This window comes from Impatiens glandulifera, chromosome 1 (assembly GCF_907164915.1).
Source record: "Impatiens glandulifera chromosome 1, dImpGla2.1, whole genome shotgun sequence".
NCBI lineage: Eukaryota > Viridiplantae > Streptophyta > Magnoliopsida > Ericales > Balsaminaceae > Impatiens > Impatiens glandulifera.
In genome coordinates this window covers 138,355,813-138,372,269 of record NC_061862.1, presented here as the reverse complement: position 1 = coordinate 138,372,269, position 16,457 = coordinate 138,355,813, and the positions used below count along the sequence as shown (strand labels likewise).

The 16,457-nt window shown below is 34.5% G+C and overlaps 1 protein-coding gene across 1 annotated transcript; it reads left to right on the top strand.

Moving 5' to 3' along the window:
• Window positions 1-624: 624 nt before the first annotated feature.
• LOC124944950 lies at window positions 625-15,416 on the top strand. Its single transcript, XM_047485302.1, has 10 exons — window positions 625-816; window positions 927-1,638; window positions 1,704-1,795; window positions 4,468-4,671; window positions 4,774-5,662; window positions 6,688-7,197; window positions 7,271-7,596; window positions 7,876-7,974; window positions 8,079-8,204; window positions 13,316-15,416. Exons 1-10 carry the CDS (start codon window positions 625-627, stop codon window positions 15,029-15,031), a joined length of 4,866 nt encoding a protein of 1,621 aa, XP_047341258.1. The 3' UTR covers window positions 15,032-15,416.
• Window positions 15,417-16,457: the final 1,041 nt, after the last annotated feature.

Here is a 16,457-nt window from a genome sequence, read left to right as displayed (position 1 = left end):
TTGAAAGGATCTGCAATTGGAATCTCCGCCTTGAGCCAGATGCATCTGGATTCTGCATGGCGTTGCTTTCCTCCCACTGTAAAGATAATCCAAACGGTCTATGAGTGCTAGTTTGTGGGACACTTCGGCCAAAGTAAGATCTCTTCATTCTTCTAACTTGTGGAGAGCATCAAAATCGTTGCTAACAGAATGAGATGATAGCGCTTAGGGATCCAATTAGTGGAAAATGAATATCTATAGTTGTTTTGGGTCATGTAAGCTTAAAAAGTTGTAATCAATTATTTTTTATTTATTACATCCTACTTGACAGAATTCAAATTAAGTATCAAAACACTAAAAATCAAGTATTTTACGCAAGTCACTATGAAGTATAAATTTGAGATATTATATATGATTCAACACTTAGGTGTTTAGAATTAAATAAACTTGAGTTGACTTAATATTCTGCACTTATTTTAACTCTACTTTAGCGATCAGTTATCTAACGATGTAATGAAAAAGCACTACAACTGTCCAGATTAAGTGTTGCATCAATTATCAAATATAACCTGCAGGTCTATTGTGTATATTATTCTTATCCATTTGGACCTTGTGAATTTCTTTTGCTTGCCTTTGGTTGCTAAAATGGTGCCCTTCTGTTCTGCCACTGTTGTTGTATATTTGCTAGAAGGAGCAAAATTCAACATTCATGATGTGTACACTAATGAAACCTACAAAAACATATTATCTGTTTTTAGCATGAATAAAGAAAGTATGAAGTATTTTTTCCTCTTCTCAATTTTTCCTATGCTAAGCAAGATTGCATTATTATCAGAGGTCATTTTCACACAATTTCCTCCCTGACCTTTCTTGCATTTCCTTTATTATTCTTATTAAGGGTGCATATTTTTTTTCTCTCAATATAATTGTGCTGTAAACTGCCGCAGCGGCGCAGCCTATATATTGGTTCCTCAGTTCGTGGGGTCATCCTTTTAAAATTGATCTTGCATTCTTCAGGCTCTCACACTTTTGATCAGCTGAACAATAGAAGGAACAACGATAAGGATAAAGCTCCTTTTGTGCCATTTGTTATAAGTTTCTCAGATGATGAGAGTGGCAGTGACCATGATGGATGTGAACAAGCTAAAGCTTTGGAATCCAAAATTATTACTGGAAGGGTAGACGGGGGTGGAAGAAAACCTTCTTCTTCAGCAATGAAGTCTCAGCTAGTTTCTCAGGCAACAAAAAATGAGAGCAAATTGATACCCAAAAAAAATTCTTTGAGTCGTACATTTGTTCCGTCAACTAAGAAAGCCAATATCATGAATTCTCCCAATAGTAAGTTGTCTGGAATAGAATATGGAAGCAAAAAAACTACAGAATGGAATAGTACTAAACTTCAAGACCTTCGGCAACAAATTGCAGTTCGCGAACAGAAACTTAAACATAAATCACTTCAGAAAAATCGGGAAGCAAGTGCTGTGTCATCTAGAGATCACCGTGTTAACTTGAACGATCATGTGACTCGGAAGCGCATACGAACTGCCAGTGAATCTTCTCTGTTTGAAAGAAAGGATACTAAAGAAAAGCATCTTAAACTTAGTGAACCACTTACTGCTCAAAGGAATAATAACACCATTGGAGCTGTTGCACCTACAAGTATGAAGCATTTCTTTGACTCCTTCCTTCTCTAGAGAATTTTATACTTAGTTATGGTTTTTCAGGTGGTGGCCTCAGTTTGAATGAATATCCACATAACATGAATCAGTCCACAAGAACAACAATTGTTACAGCTGGAACTTTGCCTATTAAGTCAGTAAGTTGCAAGTTTGAAGCTTAATCAGGTCATATAGTGTTGTTTACAGGTTCTTTGATGTTTGATATGATATTTTGGTGCATATGATATTATATTAGCTTATCTATAATTCAGAATATTATTAAGCTGGTTGCTGTTTTTATTTGGGGAGCTCATTTCCAACACTTTCTCTTGCACTTTATTTCTGCTGTTGTTTCAAAATTGAGATTTCCAATGTTAATTTTATCCATAAACATTGTCCATAAAAGTTATATTATATTGAAACAGGGCATGTTTATTCTGGTGGACAATTAATAGGCATGTATATTCTAAGAATGGCCCAAGGCCTACATGAGAAAGAGAAACCGAACTTTCAGTTCATTCCACCAAATATCACCATAATCCTTCCTTCACAATTACTAGCGCCTAACAGTTCTTTTATGAAACCATATCCTATTTTCCCATTTTGCGGTTACTATTTTTGAATCTGAACTCTATCTATTTACCCTAATCTACTCTCTTACCTACATATTTATGCACTTACTGTATTTACATGTTACATATTCATATCTTGACTCTCATTTTTTTGCTGATGGTTCTCAATGATTTTTCCCTCTTAATATAACCAAAAGTTGAGGGTAGTATAGAAAATGAAATTGTGAATATTTGCTCTCTTGAAATTTGGGTAGATTTGCAGGTATAAAAGATGGAGGCCTATTGATGAATCCATTGTGATTCCTGTTTAAATCCTGAAATCTTTACTTGTTTGTTCATTTATTGTTATATAGAATAAAGCCATCCAGCATCAACTGGTGGAAATGAATCCTCAACAAAATGTTCTCAGTGCTTGTTTAATGTGGTTTAGATAAACCGATATTATATAATCAACTTCTTCCATCAAATCGTTTAATCATCAACTAACATACCAAAATACCCTCACTTTATTCTTTATAACATTTTAAAATATTAAAATACTAAAGATATTTTTGGTCATTTGACCCAAACAAACAAATAAGATTTTTTTCCCAAAAAAAAGTTTATTTCAAATACCCAGATCTAACATCTTAACTTCATATGTTATCTTCTTTTCCTGGCAAATGATATAGTTAAAAGAAAACTAGTAATCAGTTCTGTTGTATATTTTGTTGTCTGTTTGCAATTTGGGTTGCAACCTTTGTTTATATACCTCTATTAACTAGATGTGGTATGAGATGCTTCCCTGTGTAGTGCTAAATCATTGAAACAGTAATGGAATTGGTAGATTGCTACGGGTGTTTTTTCCTTTTGCTAAAGGCAGAATTGATTTTTGATCAACATGTGATGGACTCAGCTTATAAGTATAAATTTAAGCTTGATGTTATCCTCCCTTTACTGTAAGAAGTATAGGAAAGGGAAAATTGTTTAATCTGTGGCCTTTTATCATTTTGCATTGTATTAAGTTTTGGATTGCAACCTTTTTTCAGTGATGTTTAATAAAATGATGGTATGTGAAATACAATAACTTGTTGCTGTTTTGCATTGGAAGGAACTGTGGAAATAAGTAGATCCTGTTATTGATTGTGGTGTTATGAATTTAACTTAGGGACTGAGAAAAAGGAGTATTTTCTATCTTCTAGTTATATAGTTATTTAATCCTCTCAAACACTGCGTTTCCAGAGTATTTAGTGCGTATTTATTGAATACTGTTTTCAATTGTGATAGAGCTGGTAATTTCTTTCAAGGTTTCAGTTTTTAATGATCATATTGGGCTTGAATGATCATATATTCCCATTTAAATAATGCTGTTTGTCGGTTATTCTTTCTACACTCTTTGGTTTCGTCCTTGTTTTTTTGTTCTTCTCTACTTTCTTACCATGCAACCAGCCCCCCTCTTTCTATGTCCCTTTGGGTGCAACTCTCTTTCACACATTAACATCATAAAGTTTCTGGTTCTAGTCCTTTAGTTTTTTCATGATGGGATGTTCTATATTCCCTTTCCTTATCCAGCCAATGATTTTGTTGTGACACTCCAGGAGAAGCTTCTGTAATAAGTAATATCTATTATACATATATTGAAATCAATTGTTCTATAGATAATACGTACATAAATTTATGGACAAGTTTATATTTGTTGTATGTAAAATGTTACATCATTTCTATTGTGTATTCTAAAGCTGTATCTTTTAATTATTATTATTTTTATTATCAAATTTCATTATAGCTGATTAGTATTAGTTTTTAAAAACATTTAAGTATAATATTTACAACTATAATTTATTAAGTTATAAATATATTATCTATGTCTTAATTAAGCGACTCTAGAAATTTAATCTTCTTTCTGTCTAAATAATTATTTTCCAATATCTATACTTGTATGTATGTATGAAGTTGATTTTTATTTTACTTGTAGATTTTGGAAAATTGTCAAAAGTGTCTGATTCTTATATTTGTTCCATACCATACCACCCCTCCAACTCACAATCTTTTTTTTTGAGTAAAGCCCAATAGTTTAACTGATGATTACAAATATACTGTTGTCATCTTCTTGTAACTATATAGTCAAGATAACCCTAATTGAAATCCAAATCATCAATATTCGTTAAATATTCCCTAAATACATATTTTCTCTTTCATAAGTTTTCTTCCAAGAACTAGTAACCGATTCTAAGAGTGAGATAATCCCCCTTCACTAACGTTACAATTTCCTTTTGCAGGTTGTCACTCAAGAGCTGAAGGAGGATAATGGGCCAGCATATCATCCCCTGATATCAAAAGAAGTTAAGTTGTCAAGCAATCATACAGAAAATGGATTTCGCAAAGTTCCATCTGATGATGAACTGATCAAATCCCCCTTAGATGATGTGCTACCAATCCTCTATCTGTGTAACAGTCCAAATAGAAACTTGGAGACCTCAGATGTATGTCTTTATCATGTTTCTATTTGAATTTATACTTTTCGATACAATGTGAACAATTGCCTATCTAAGTAACTGACATGTTGTTTCCATCTTGGATGGAAGGCATCTATGAACAACGAAAGGCTAAATAATGGTTGGGATGCTGATCAGAACACGGGTATGCAGTCACTAGTAGAAATGGAAGAATTAGTAGAGAAGGAACTTGAGACGGCACTAGAACTCAGGCGTAAGTGTGAGATTGAAGAAAGAAATTCTCTTAGAGCTTATCGTAGGACTCAGAGGGCTTTGATTGAGGCTAGTAATAAATGTAGTGTTCTTTACAAGAGAAGAGAGGTTTATTCAGCTCAACTTAAATCGAAGATGATAGAGAATTCAAATCTGTTCAGGTCTTATATCCTGCAGGATCATGTTGAATCAGGCTTGGACCCTTCAAATAGAGTTCCTAGTGTCAATACAAATCATTTGTCAATTTCTAGCCATAAGAGCAAGTATGATTCCGAAGTTCAGAGTGAGCAAAATTGTAATTCAAACATCAAAGAAACAGCCTCCCATCTGTTTAATGAGCCTGATTCTTTTACATCAGAGCCTTGTAAAGGTAATAATGCAGAAAATGCAGTCTGCTCCCTGTCCAGTGATGTAAATATTTTGACAGATGAAAATGATGACTCATTTTCATTTGAAAATAAGTCTGCTAATTCTGGCCTAGGTTGCCAAGTAGAGGGGGAAAACTGCGAAGCAGCAAGGTACACAAATGATGAAGCTAATAGAAATATCTTAGCTGATGATTCTATTCTTCTTGAAGCGAACTTAAGGTCTCAACTAGTTGCAAGATACAGAGTAAAAGAATTGCGAGACAATACAGGCACAATTTATAAGAAGGCTAGATCTGAAACTGGGGGTGACGAAGGGTGTTCTCAGGAGAAAGCTGAGACAAATCTGGAGATTCACAATTTTACTGCCAACAGTGAGAATCAACTTACCATGTCCAGAGGTGACTTTCTAAGACATGACTTTTATTTCTATTAGTGCTCTAGTAAATCTAGCTTAGACATGACTTTTATTTATATTCGTGCTCTAGTAAATCTAGCTTAACTTTGCATATCGTGGATATTGAGTCTGTTTTAGCATCACACTAGAGAAAGAGGCAAATAAATTCATACTTTGTTTTTCTCATTTTGTTTACTCACTTTGTCAATTTTTGTCAATCCTATTATATGCATATGTACAGGTCAAATAGTTCGCTTTTTCCTTACATTGACAAAATGAAATTTTAACAATATTGTCCATTTCTCATATATATACACAAACTAAAAAGTTTATATTGAATCAGAAATAGGTGGATGCATGATAATCCCTTGTCATATCATATTGACAGAAACTTATGCACAATCCTACCATCCCTCTCCACATTGCCACAAAAAAAAATCAATTAATGTTAGTGGTGGGGGTGTGGGGCAGTGCCTTACATTTAATCATTTCAATGTGGTCTTTTAGAACCATATTTTAAGGACTAAATTGGAAGAAAATGGTAGAACATTATTAAACCAAAACACCGATAAAACCAATTTGCTTGATATTAATATAAGTTGATAGATAGATTCTCTTCCTATGCAAACAGGTGAACCTGTTTTCTCTTTCTTACATGATTGTCATTTAACTTTGTCTCCTGTTGTCTGAACGGAGTGGGCTGGCGTGCTAAGAAATTGATTTTATTCTTGCTTCACAAAGCTAAAGAAAGCTTCTGTAAACTATTATGTTAAGGGTTCATTTATTTATATTTATCATAACTGCACTACAATATTATATTCTTTATTTTCTGTACCAAGAGTTAAATTAAGCTTGTACTCTTCGGCAATTGTTATCAATCAAGCAGTCTTTTCTGCCTTGGTGTCATCAAAATCACCACATTACTATTTTTCATAGTCAAAATGTATTTTGTCTGATTATTTCTTACTTTTAGCTAGATGGTGACATGTTTTCATTGATTTTGTATTTGTTCATTGTTCACTATTTTAGGTGCTGATGCTGTTGAAAAGAGCATATCAGAGACTCTCACACATGTCAATGAGTTTCATATGGAGACTTTGTCATCTAATAATGCTTCTCCGAGTGCTGATTCCTTGGACAAGTGTTACTTGACAAATAGCAACCAATCAGTTGAATCTACTATTCTTCTGAGCCCTATTATGAGAAGTACATTTAGTCATAGAAAAGCCTTTGACTATTTATCCGTGGAAACTAGAACTAGAAATCTCGACGATTACAACACTGACACTGAAAAAGGCATCATTCATGCCTTGGATGAAATTCAGCCTTCAATTCGTAGTTCCAATCCAGTGGACCAGGCTCCAGTAGATATTTGTTTGCCGAATATATCTTCTAATGCCTCTGATCTTGAAATTGATCCCTTTTGGCCAATTTGCATGTTTGAACTTCGAGGAAAATGCAACAATGATGAGTGTCCTTGGCAACATATCAGAGATTACTCTTCCAGCGATAGGAACATGGAGAAACCAAGGAATACTGGTACAAATATTTGCTTGGAAATGGTTTGAGAATAAACACACCTTATAGTTAACTAATTGTTTTTGTTTTGCAGATGATATAGTTAGGCCTCTGTATGAAGGAAATAGTGATGAAGCAACAGGCTCTTCAAAGGTTCCCTATTGTGTTGATTTTGCACAGCCAACCTACACAGTTAGCTTAGATAGCTTGAAATCTACTAGCCACTCAAGTGAATCTGTTTTGAGAAGTATTGGACAATGCTGGAAAAAGTGCTTCAGTAATTCACTGGTTCTGTCAAGTTTGCTTCCAACCGATTTATCCTCAGCTCATCAGCACTTGCATGGAACTGACATGTGTATTGAGGTCCAGGGAAGTTGGAACAACAAATCACTCTATCTGAAACAAAGAAACGAAAATGTGGTATGTTTACATATATATTATTTCATCTTTAGCTTTTTCAAAAAAAAAATATCTATTTCATCTTTAGATATGTTTCTCTAAATGTTTTTTTGTTATAACTGTAAGTGCACTATTTGTGCTTTAGCTATTTGTTTTTTGACTGCTACTACATGCTTGATGTTTTTTCTTCTGCTTGCATGCATATGTCCATTTTATCTTAATTGGTCGATAACCTTGTTGGTGGGCATCAAATGTGGTTCTCTTCATAGTCTTGACTTGTGCTTGATTGGTGTTTATCAGAGTCAGTCTGCTCAATTATTCACTGACAATGAACAAGCTTTGGAGAGGTCTCTTCTTCATCTCAATCAGGAAGTCAATAAAAGGAAAGGAAGGATACAGGTAGTTTGGGATTTTTTATAGTGGGATAACAACTCTTGGCATTTGCATACACTTAGGAGTCTTGATTATTCCATAGTCACATAATGTTCTTGTAAATTACGCAGGCACTGAAAGTTCTATCTCAGGCTTTACAAGAAAATTCAACGTCCGTAGTTCTCTGGATTGTTTATTTGCATATTTACTATAGCACTGAGAACTCAATTGGCAAGGATGACCTTTACGAGAGTGCGGTATGTTGAATAATAATATTTTTTTCTTCTTCTGTTACGAAACAACACATCTGATATATGATTTGCATGTGCTTAAGGTGTTATGTTAGAATATACTTGATTTATGAAATCTTTACTTGGGCATTAAGAAGTGTAGAATATTCCCTTAAATGATCACTTTTCTTAACTTCCGTAAATAGATTGTAAAGTTTTGATTGATTAGAATAAGACCTTAGATTGATTTCCCCAATAAGAAAGGTTTCCTTGTAGATAGTCATAGTATGTATCATTGTAAAAGACATACAACTCAATTCAATATATAGAATATTCTTTTTTCTTTTGATAAACTTTAATGGTGTTACAACTTTATCCCTGAGAAGCTCCCTCAAATCTGATCTGTTTCCAAATCATCCTTGCACCCTTCTTCAAGAATTAGCCTTGATCCAAGCGTCTCAAATCTGGTCTTCTTCTAGATTTATGGTCGTGATCAAGCTATTTTCTGGAACACGTCTGGAATTTCAGATTCAGCCTCTCTCGATGTACTCCATGCAGCCAGCAACAACCCTTTTTCATTTCCTATCACTACGTACAAGCTCATTGGCAAGAATTATCTGCAATGGTCCCAGTTTGTTTTGATGTTCATCTGTGACAAAGGAATAATGACGTCCTCACTAGAGCTTCGTAGCCTACTTTGACGCTTGTAATTTCTGGAACCAAATGGTGATGTCTTAGCTCATCAACTCAATAAGAGTAGAAATCAATGATAATTTTCTCCTCTACTTCACAACTGAGAAAATCTGTAATGCTACTCAAGAAACATACTCCAATTCGGAAAACACTTCTGAACTATTCTAGATTACATAAATACTTCACAATTTGCAACAAGGAGAACATTTCGTGATCAATACTTCAACGCCCTCTATGGAATCAAGTTGACATGTATGAAGTACACAACTATATGTGCCTCTTTTGACCTAAGTCAATGACAAATTCTGGTGTCAAGACTTTGCCGAGTGCTGCCTCGGTGTAGGAAGATCAACGCCTCCGTTGCACAACCCTCATTGATGGATTTTCCCTTTATAGCCAAGGCCCCCTATCACCATGGGGAGATCCAACCACGCCTTAATCACCTTTTGTGTGACCACTATCGAAAACATGCCATACCGAGGACCATTGTTGTTCCATTCACGGCAAACCAAACGATTAAAATCTCCTTACTCACGGAAACAATGTCGCTTTGACTAGATGTGAACTTCATCAACAAGGACCAACTGAAATTTCTGGAAAAAATGGGCAAATTGTGACATGTGATATGTATTAGATAGTAAAAGATTAATTAAATTACTAGTAGTTATTAGTTAGTTACTATATAACTATTATTCACATTTATTTTAATGGTACTATAAATGTTAGTAGATATGTTGTAAAAAATACGTTGAATGACGAAAGAATTATATTTTTTCTTAGAGTTCCCTTCTTCCTAAAGGCTATGATGCAAACAAATCCTAGAAATTGTGCCTATTACCAAGCTATCTTCATTCACGAATTCAACAAATGTGGAATCCAACAACACATCTCCATCTACAAGCCTTTGATACAACCGGCGATTTTGATCATGGAATTTCTAGTGATCAACCTAAAGATAAATGGTGTTTTTAATTAACTGCGATATTGTGACATACGATCCATGGTTTGCTGCAATGCTGGAGTATCTAAACTATTTTTGTTGGTACGTTACTCTGCACTGGCTATCTACAATGTGGAAAATAGGGACCTCTGCACTGGATTATCGGTATTTTTCACAAAAACTTTCATGTATCTGGTTTGTGCTATCGCTCCCTAAAGTAGATATGTCTGCTATAGCTTCTTTTACTTACAAAAAATAGGAAATTACTACCAGAGTTTCAAATAAGTACTTAACAATGTCAAGTATGCCATGTGGTTGTGAACTTAGATTTTCTTAACTGAAACCTAAAACGAAACCGATGGATGTGCTAGCATATTAGGACAATAAAAGAAGAAAGATGGCAAAGAAACTTGAGAGCTCCAGATATTTGATTCCGATAGTGATGATTCTAATTTGGTACCTCGAAGACAAAGTTCGTACAACAAAACTGATTCGTTCAAGGTTCACTCTGGAAAAAAAAAAAAATAGAAGCTAGGGGTATCAATGTGCTAGCTTAGTAGGACAAAAAAATGAAGAAAGAGAAGGAAACATTTAAGTCCATTCAAGATTCTTTTCATTAGCTGGACGCCCACTTCGAAGATGTTCAATTTTTAAAATTGAATATCCACTTTGACAAAAAAAAATATATCCACAAGATGGATAAAGGATACTTACAAATCCCACAATTCTTGTCAATTAGGCAGCTTCAACAAATGTGGGCTCTGAAAATTTTGTCATTACATGAACAAGAGAACTAGAATTAAGAACGAAGAGAAGATAAGAGAACAATTGAATTGATAGAGGAAAGATAAAACCCTAACTGCTAGGGTGAATACAATGGGAGAAGAAGGATGAAGATTGAGAGAAGTTAATCTTGAGAGATTTCTCCAATAATGTCTTAGTGTTTTTCTGCAAATCAGGATCTCTTGCTTATATACCCTTCAACGGTCATAATCAATTTCTCCGTCAATTCCACTTTTTTGGCTACTGCCTTATTAATAATTATTTATTTCCATATTAATAATTATTTATTCTTATATTGATAATTATTTATTCCCATTTCAGATTATTCTAGGGTTAGGAAATCTAACCGTAACAATCCCTCGTATCATTAGCATCTCCTCTGACATTTGTTCAACCACGAACAACACAATTAAAAGAAGCCGACTTATTTCCAACTAACCAAAGTTTTGGAAATTCAGATTCCAACCAAGATTCATCCTCCCATGTAGACAATAAACGAAGGTTCAACTGAAACTCCGAAGCTTTTGGTGGCTCTTCGAACCATATAAATTGTCAAAATTGTTTCCATAGACTATTTGGTGGTTTTTCAAACCACACAAACTGTCTCAAAAGATTTCTCAATTGTAAGCCATAAGAACACTTACAAAACTCTGCATCAGGTTTTTCATCCATGTTTTATGCCTTAAAATTCTCTGAAAGTAAGATTCAACATCTTGTGGTTTCTCGATCCACAAAAATTGGACGCAATTTGGACTCGTCGCTAAGTATGCTTGAGAAATGGTATCAAACACCAACATCCTATTTTCAAGACACAAACATCTTCAAATATTCTTTCAAATTCAGATTCTCCCAAGTCAACTGGATAATGATCATCCTTTTCAACGTAGGTTGCCTTCGTATTCTCTCGATAATGAAATCCATTCTTCGACATCTTCGATATTTTCTTCAAAGAATTTGGGAAAATTCATTTTGACAACTCACCACACTTCATTCATTCCTGCGCCTGACTGTGGTTCCGAATTTCATTCAATTCCCCGTCGATACATGTTTCCACAATTGCCAAGAACGTCTCTCTGATACCAATGATATACCTTAAACTAGAATTAGGTATATATCTTGAAATTTCATGAACAAGAGAACTAGAATTAAGAACGAAGAGAAGATAAGAGAACAATTGAATTGATAGAGGAGCGATAGAACCTTAACTGCTAGGGTGAATATAATGGGGGAAGAAGAAAGAAGATTAAGAGAAGTTGATCTTGAGAGATTTCTCCAATAATGTCTTCTGTTTTTCTGCAAATCAGGATCTCTTCCTTATATACCTTCCAGCTTCTATAATCAATTTCCCCGTCAATCCCACATTTTTGACTACTGCCTTATTAATAATTATTTATTTCCATATTAATAATTATTTATTCCCAGTTCAAATTATTCTAGGGTTAGAAAACTTAATACTAACAATCCCTCGTATCACATATCTCCATCTACAAGTCTTAGATGCAACCTATGATTTTAATCATGGAAATGCTAGTGTTCAATCTAAAGATGACATATTGTTTTCATTTTCTTTCAATCAATGTTGTGACCGACTATTCATTGTTTGCGGAAATGCCTGAGAATCTGAACAATTATTTTTGTTGGTCATTGACTACCGACATGTGGAAAATGGAAACCGCTACATGGTATCTTTTGTGTGGTATACAACAAAGTCAAAGATAAAAAAATTGTATTTTTTTTGAAAAGGTCAATTTTTCATTAGTAATAGAAATAAATAAAGGAATGCAAGGAGCGTTCTACATTACAAGTGCAATAGAAGAAAAATATGAAATCCCAATAAGTTCAAAATAGTGCCATACAGATACAGTACAAACACCTTTTTTCTTGATGGAGGCGAAAGTATGGAGGAAGAAGCCTTTGATTCTTTTGTTCCCATAATTTTTTCCTTAAAATATTCTTCTATGATTCTCAATGGGGAGTATTATACGTGATATGTATTATATAATAAAAGACAGGTAGTAATTAGTTAGTTTTAACCTAACAGTTATTTACTGTTATAAATATGGTACTATAAATGTTAGTAGTTATGTTGTAAAACGTATGTTGAATGTGAATGAATTTCTTTCTTTCTAAGAGTTCTCCTTTCTAAAAGTTTCTTGTCTCCCTTCCTTCATATGGAATTCTGTATCAAAGTGTTTGGTGCCTTAATCCCTAATCCATTTATATTGCTGCTACTGTTAACCTGGCTAGTGCTAGATTATGCTCAGGTCTCTACATTATCAATAATGTTACTCCCTGACACGAAAAACATCAACCTACCATATCTTTAAATCTTTTACTAATAAAAATTCTGATTCTCTTATCTCCTTCCTTAAATAGATTGGATAATTTGATTAATTAGAATAAAATCTTATATTTCTTTCCCCTATAAGGAAGGTTTCTTGTGTTTAGTCATATCACGTATCATTGTAAAGACATACAATTCAATTCACAAATACAAAATATTCTGTTCTTCTTTTTAGGAACTTCAAGAATAGCTGGAACAACTTTGTTATAAATGATTATATTTTTAGTATTGGCTTACAGCTGCATGTATGCATGAATTATGATTTATGAGGCTCGATCTTGTTTGTTTTCTACATGCTTACTTATTAGAAGTTGTACTAATGTTTCTTGAAGTTGAAAAAAACTATATCGATAATGAACATGTATGTTTTTTCTTCAGGTTGAATACACAAAGGGCTCTTATGAACTTTGGCTCTTGTATATAAACAGTCGAACTCGATTGAAAGATCGTCTGGCTGCTTATGATACTGCACTTTCTGATCTCCATCTCAATGCAAATGCCCATTATAAGGATGCAGTATATGTGAGTGCATGCATCTTGGACCTTTTCCTGCAACTTTTAAATTGCATGTGCATTTCAGGTAATGTTGACAAGGCAATTGAGAAAATCCTCGGGCTTACTCCTGACGCAAAGAAGCCTGAAAGTTTAAATTCTTTGAAGATCCTTTCCTCCCTAACAGTTTATGATAAATGTGTCTTCTGGATTTGTTGTGTATACCTCTTAGTCTACAAGAAACTTCCTTGTTCTATTGTTCAGCAATTTGAACATCCAAAAAAGATATCCGAAATAAAATGGTATTCTACCAAAATAGAATCTAACGAGAGGCAGCAAGCAATTAAACTGATGGAAACGGCAGTTGGCTCTCTAGTATTGTGTATGGATAGTGAACAGCTTAAAGATTATGAAAACAGTCTTCAGACGGCTCGCCACTTTGCTGTAAGCCATGTTAAGTTAATAACTGTTCTCGAAGGTAACGAACGTGGTAGGAGCTTGGCTGATACATATAAAAAAATTTATCCATCATCCCTAGAACTTGCCTTATTTTTGGCAAGAACCCAGGGTTTTGAGGAGGTTATTGATGATTGGAAAGACAATGAAGTTTATCGAGTTCAATGCATTTGGAATCAGTATGCCGAAAATGCACTAAAAAACGGAAGGTTTGATTTTGTGAAAAGAATAATGGATCGATGGTTTCAGTCTGTCTGGAAAGTACAATACCCGCAATGTGGAAACGATGGTATGAATATTGAATTTCCTAATGATAATGGTTTTTCTAAAACGGAAGTCACGTTTGGGCTACTCAATCTATCTCTCCACAAGCTATTGCAAAATGACGTCTCTTCGTCACGGCTAGCGATTGAGCGGGCGTTGAAAATAGCAGCGCCCGAGGATTATAAGCATTGTGTGAAAGAGCATTCCATGTTCTTGCTCGCAATTGGTTCATATTCTCCAACTGAAGAACCTCCTTTAAGCATCATAAAAGGGTATCTAATGGACGCTCGCACTTACCAGCTCCTGGAGGCTTTTCCTAAGAAATTTATCGATGGAATCAAGAAACCGCTCGTTCGACAGCTCGTGAGCAACTTGTGGGCCCCGCATTCTCCCGACTTCTCGCTTGTGAACATGCTGCTTGAAGAATGGTACGGTCCATCGTTAATGCCTCCGATAAAAGGCGATGAAACCAAAGATATTGTGAACATGGTGGACAATGTTATCGAGATATGTCCTTGTAATTACGAGTTTGCCCTCTCAGTCTGCAAGGAGTTCCAAAAACAATGCAAGTCGTTGGGTAAGGTGAAATCTGCTGGGGTTTCGTTCTGGGCGAGCTCAATTCTGATTAATGCACTTTTCCAGGCTGTCCCGATGGCACCAGAGTATGTATGGGTAGAAGCGGCTACTGTGTTAAAGTCGATGATTGATGTTCGTTCGATCTCGGAAAGTTTCCATAAGCGTGCTTTACAAGTGAACCCTTATTCTGCTAAACTGTGGAAGTCTTATTTGGACATTTGCCATTCTAGTGGATCTGGTGTGGATGAGGTCTTGAAGGAAGCTGCAGAGCGTGGAATTAAACTCTCTAAATTCGGGCGAGGTTAGTAATGCAGTTTTATTTAGTTTTTAGGGGTAGACTGATGATCATGATGTTATACAATATGTGTAATCAGAAAGATAGAGAACTTAGTTGTTTGAGGATGATAAAGATTGTTTGTTTACTAGTTGTAACTTAGTGGTACATTGAAACATAGATTGTTTTCATTATCTGAATTGCTTTATGTGCTTTTTTGGTGTTTTGGGAACACCAATAGTCCAATATTATTTAATGTTTTCATTATAAGGAATAATTCATAGATGTATTGGGTGATGACCCCCTGGGAAGGAAAATAGAATAATCCATAGATGTACACTTGTCTATGGTCTCTTTATATACTCTTTTAAGTTTATTTATTTTTAAATTTTGATATATTTCTCTGTTAAGTTTGTTCATGATTTTGTTATATATGTAGTTTAATGGTTCTTTGGATTTGATAGAAAAGGACAAGGGTTTAGTGATATATATATTGGTATATATATATGATTACATTTGAAAACACCATTTCATCCATTTTTGTCATCTGTTAATCTGGATGAAATTTTGTTTGAAAACATGATGTATCTAAACTTTGTTTCGCCTAAATTCTGATTCAGATACACAAAAGGACTGGATTTGTGTCTTGAAGAGTGTATCGAAATGTTTGGACTGTTTTCACTGGTTTGGGGCGGGATAATATTTGAATGTCCTGCCCGCATACATCCTAAACACTAATATTTATTTTGTTGAGTAATAAATTTAACATTTTAAAACTTTTTTTTACTATGTTTTTGATAGTAATGTTAATATTTTATAAGTAAAACCATTTTCTCAAAAAAATAAATAAAAATGATTTAACCTATTAGGGTACTTTAAGTGACAGAATTCGATGTCTAAGAGACAAAAAGGGCTCTTGATGGCGGGGATTGTAAAATGTTAAAAACGATGAAAATTGGATACGGACAAGGTAAAAACAGAACAGAGGAAAATTGGATGGGATAGTAAGACTATTACTCCCCACCCATCAATGTCCCTTATTCTCTTCGATGTTGTCTCCTCACTAAGCGCTCTTATCTAGAAACTAGAAACTGTACAAATTCATAGCGATATACATTTAGGTAATTGTCCTGAACCATTTGTAGATAGTGTTATTTTAAGTGGGATATCGTCATCAACACATTTTTTTACACTAAACATAGTAAAGAAAATGCGATAGATGGGTACTTTGACTTCATCTTGAAGCGATACATCAGAAATATGTTGATGACAGAAAAAAAAACAATATGCCAAAGACTCATAGTTGCCCTAAGGAATAATTTAACTCATCTACAGGATAGAGACCAGCTTCACCCACTGCCACACCCACCACCATGTTGGCATGTAGATTGAACGCCTTCACCGCCATTTTTTTTTTTTTTGAAAATAATCATAAATGCTAAATCCATGACTTTGAGG

Excerpts from the sequence above, each read along its gene's own strand:
- LOC124944950 (XM_047485302.1), top strand. The coding sequence starts at position 625 with ATGGTGCCCTTCTGTTCTGCCACTGTTGTTGTATATTTGCTAGAAGGA. Across the intron at positions 817-926 it reads AGATTGCATTATTATCAGAG|CGGCGCAGCCTATATATTGG; the intron begins GTCATTTTCACA and ends AAACTGCCGCAG. Across the intron at positions 4,672-4,773 it reads GAAACTTGGAGACCTCAGAT|GCATCTATGAACAACGAAAG; the intron begins GTATGTCTTTAT and ends CTTGGATGGAAG.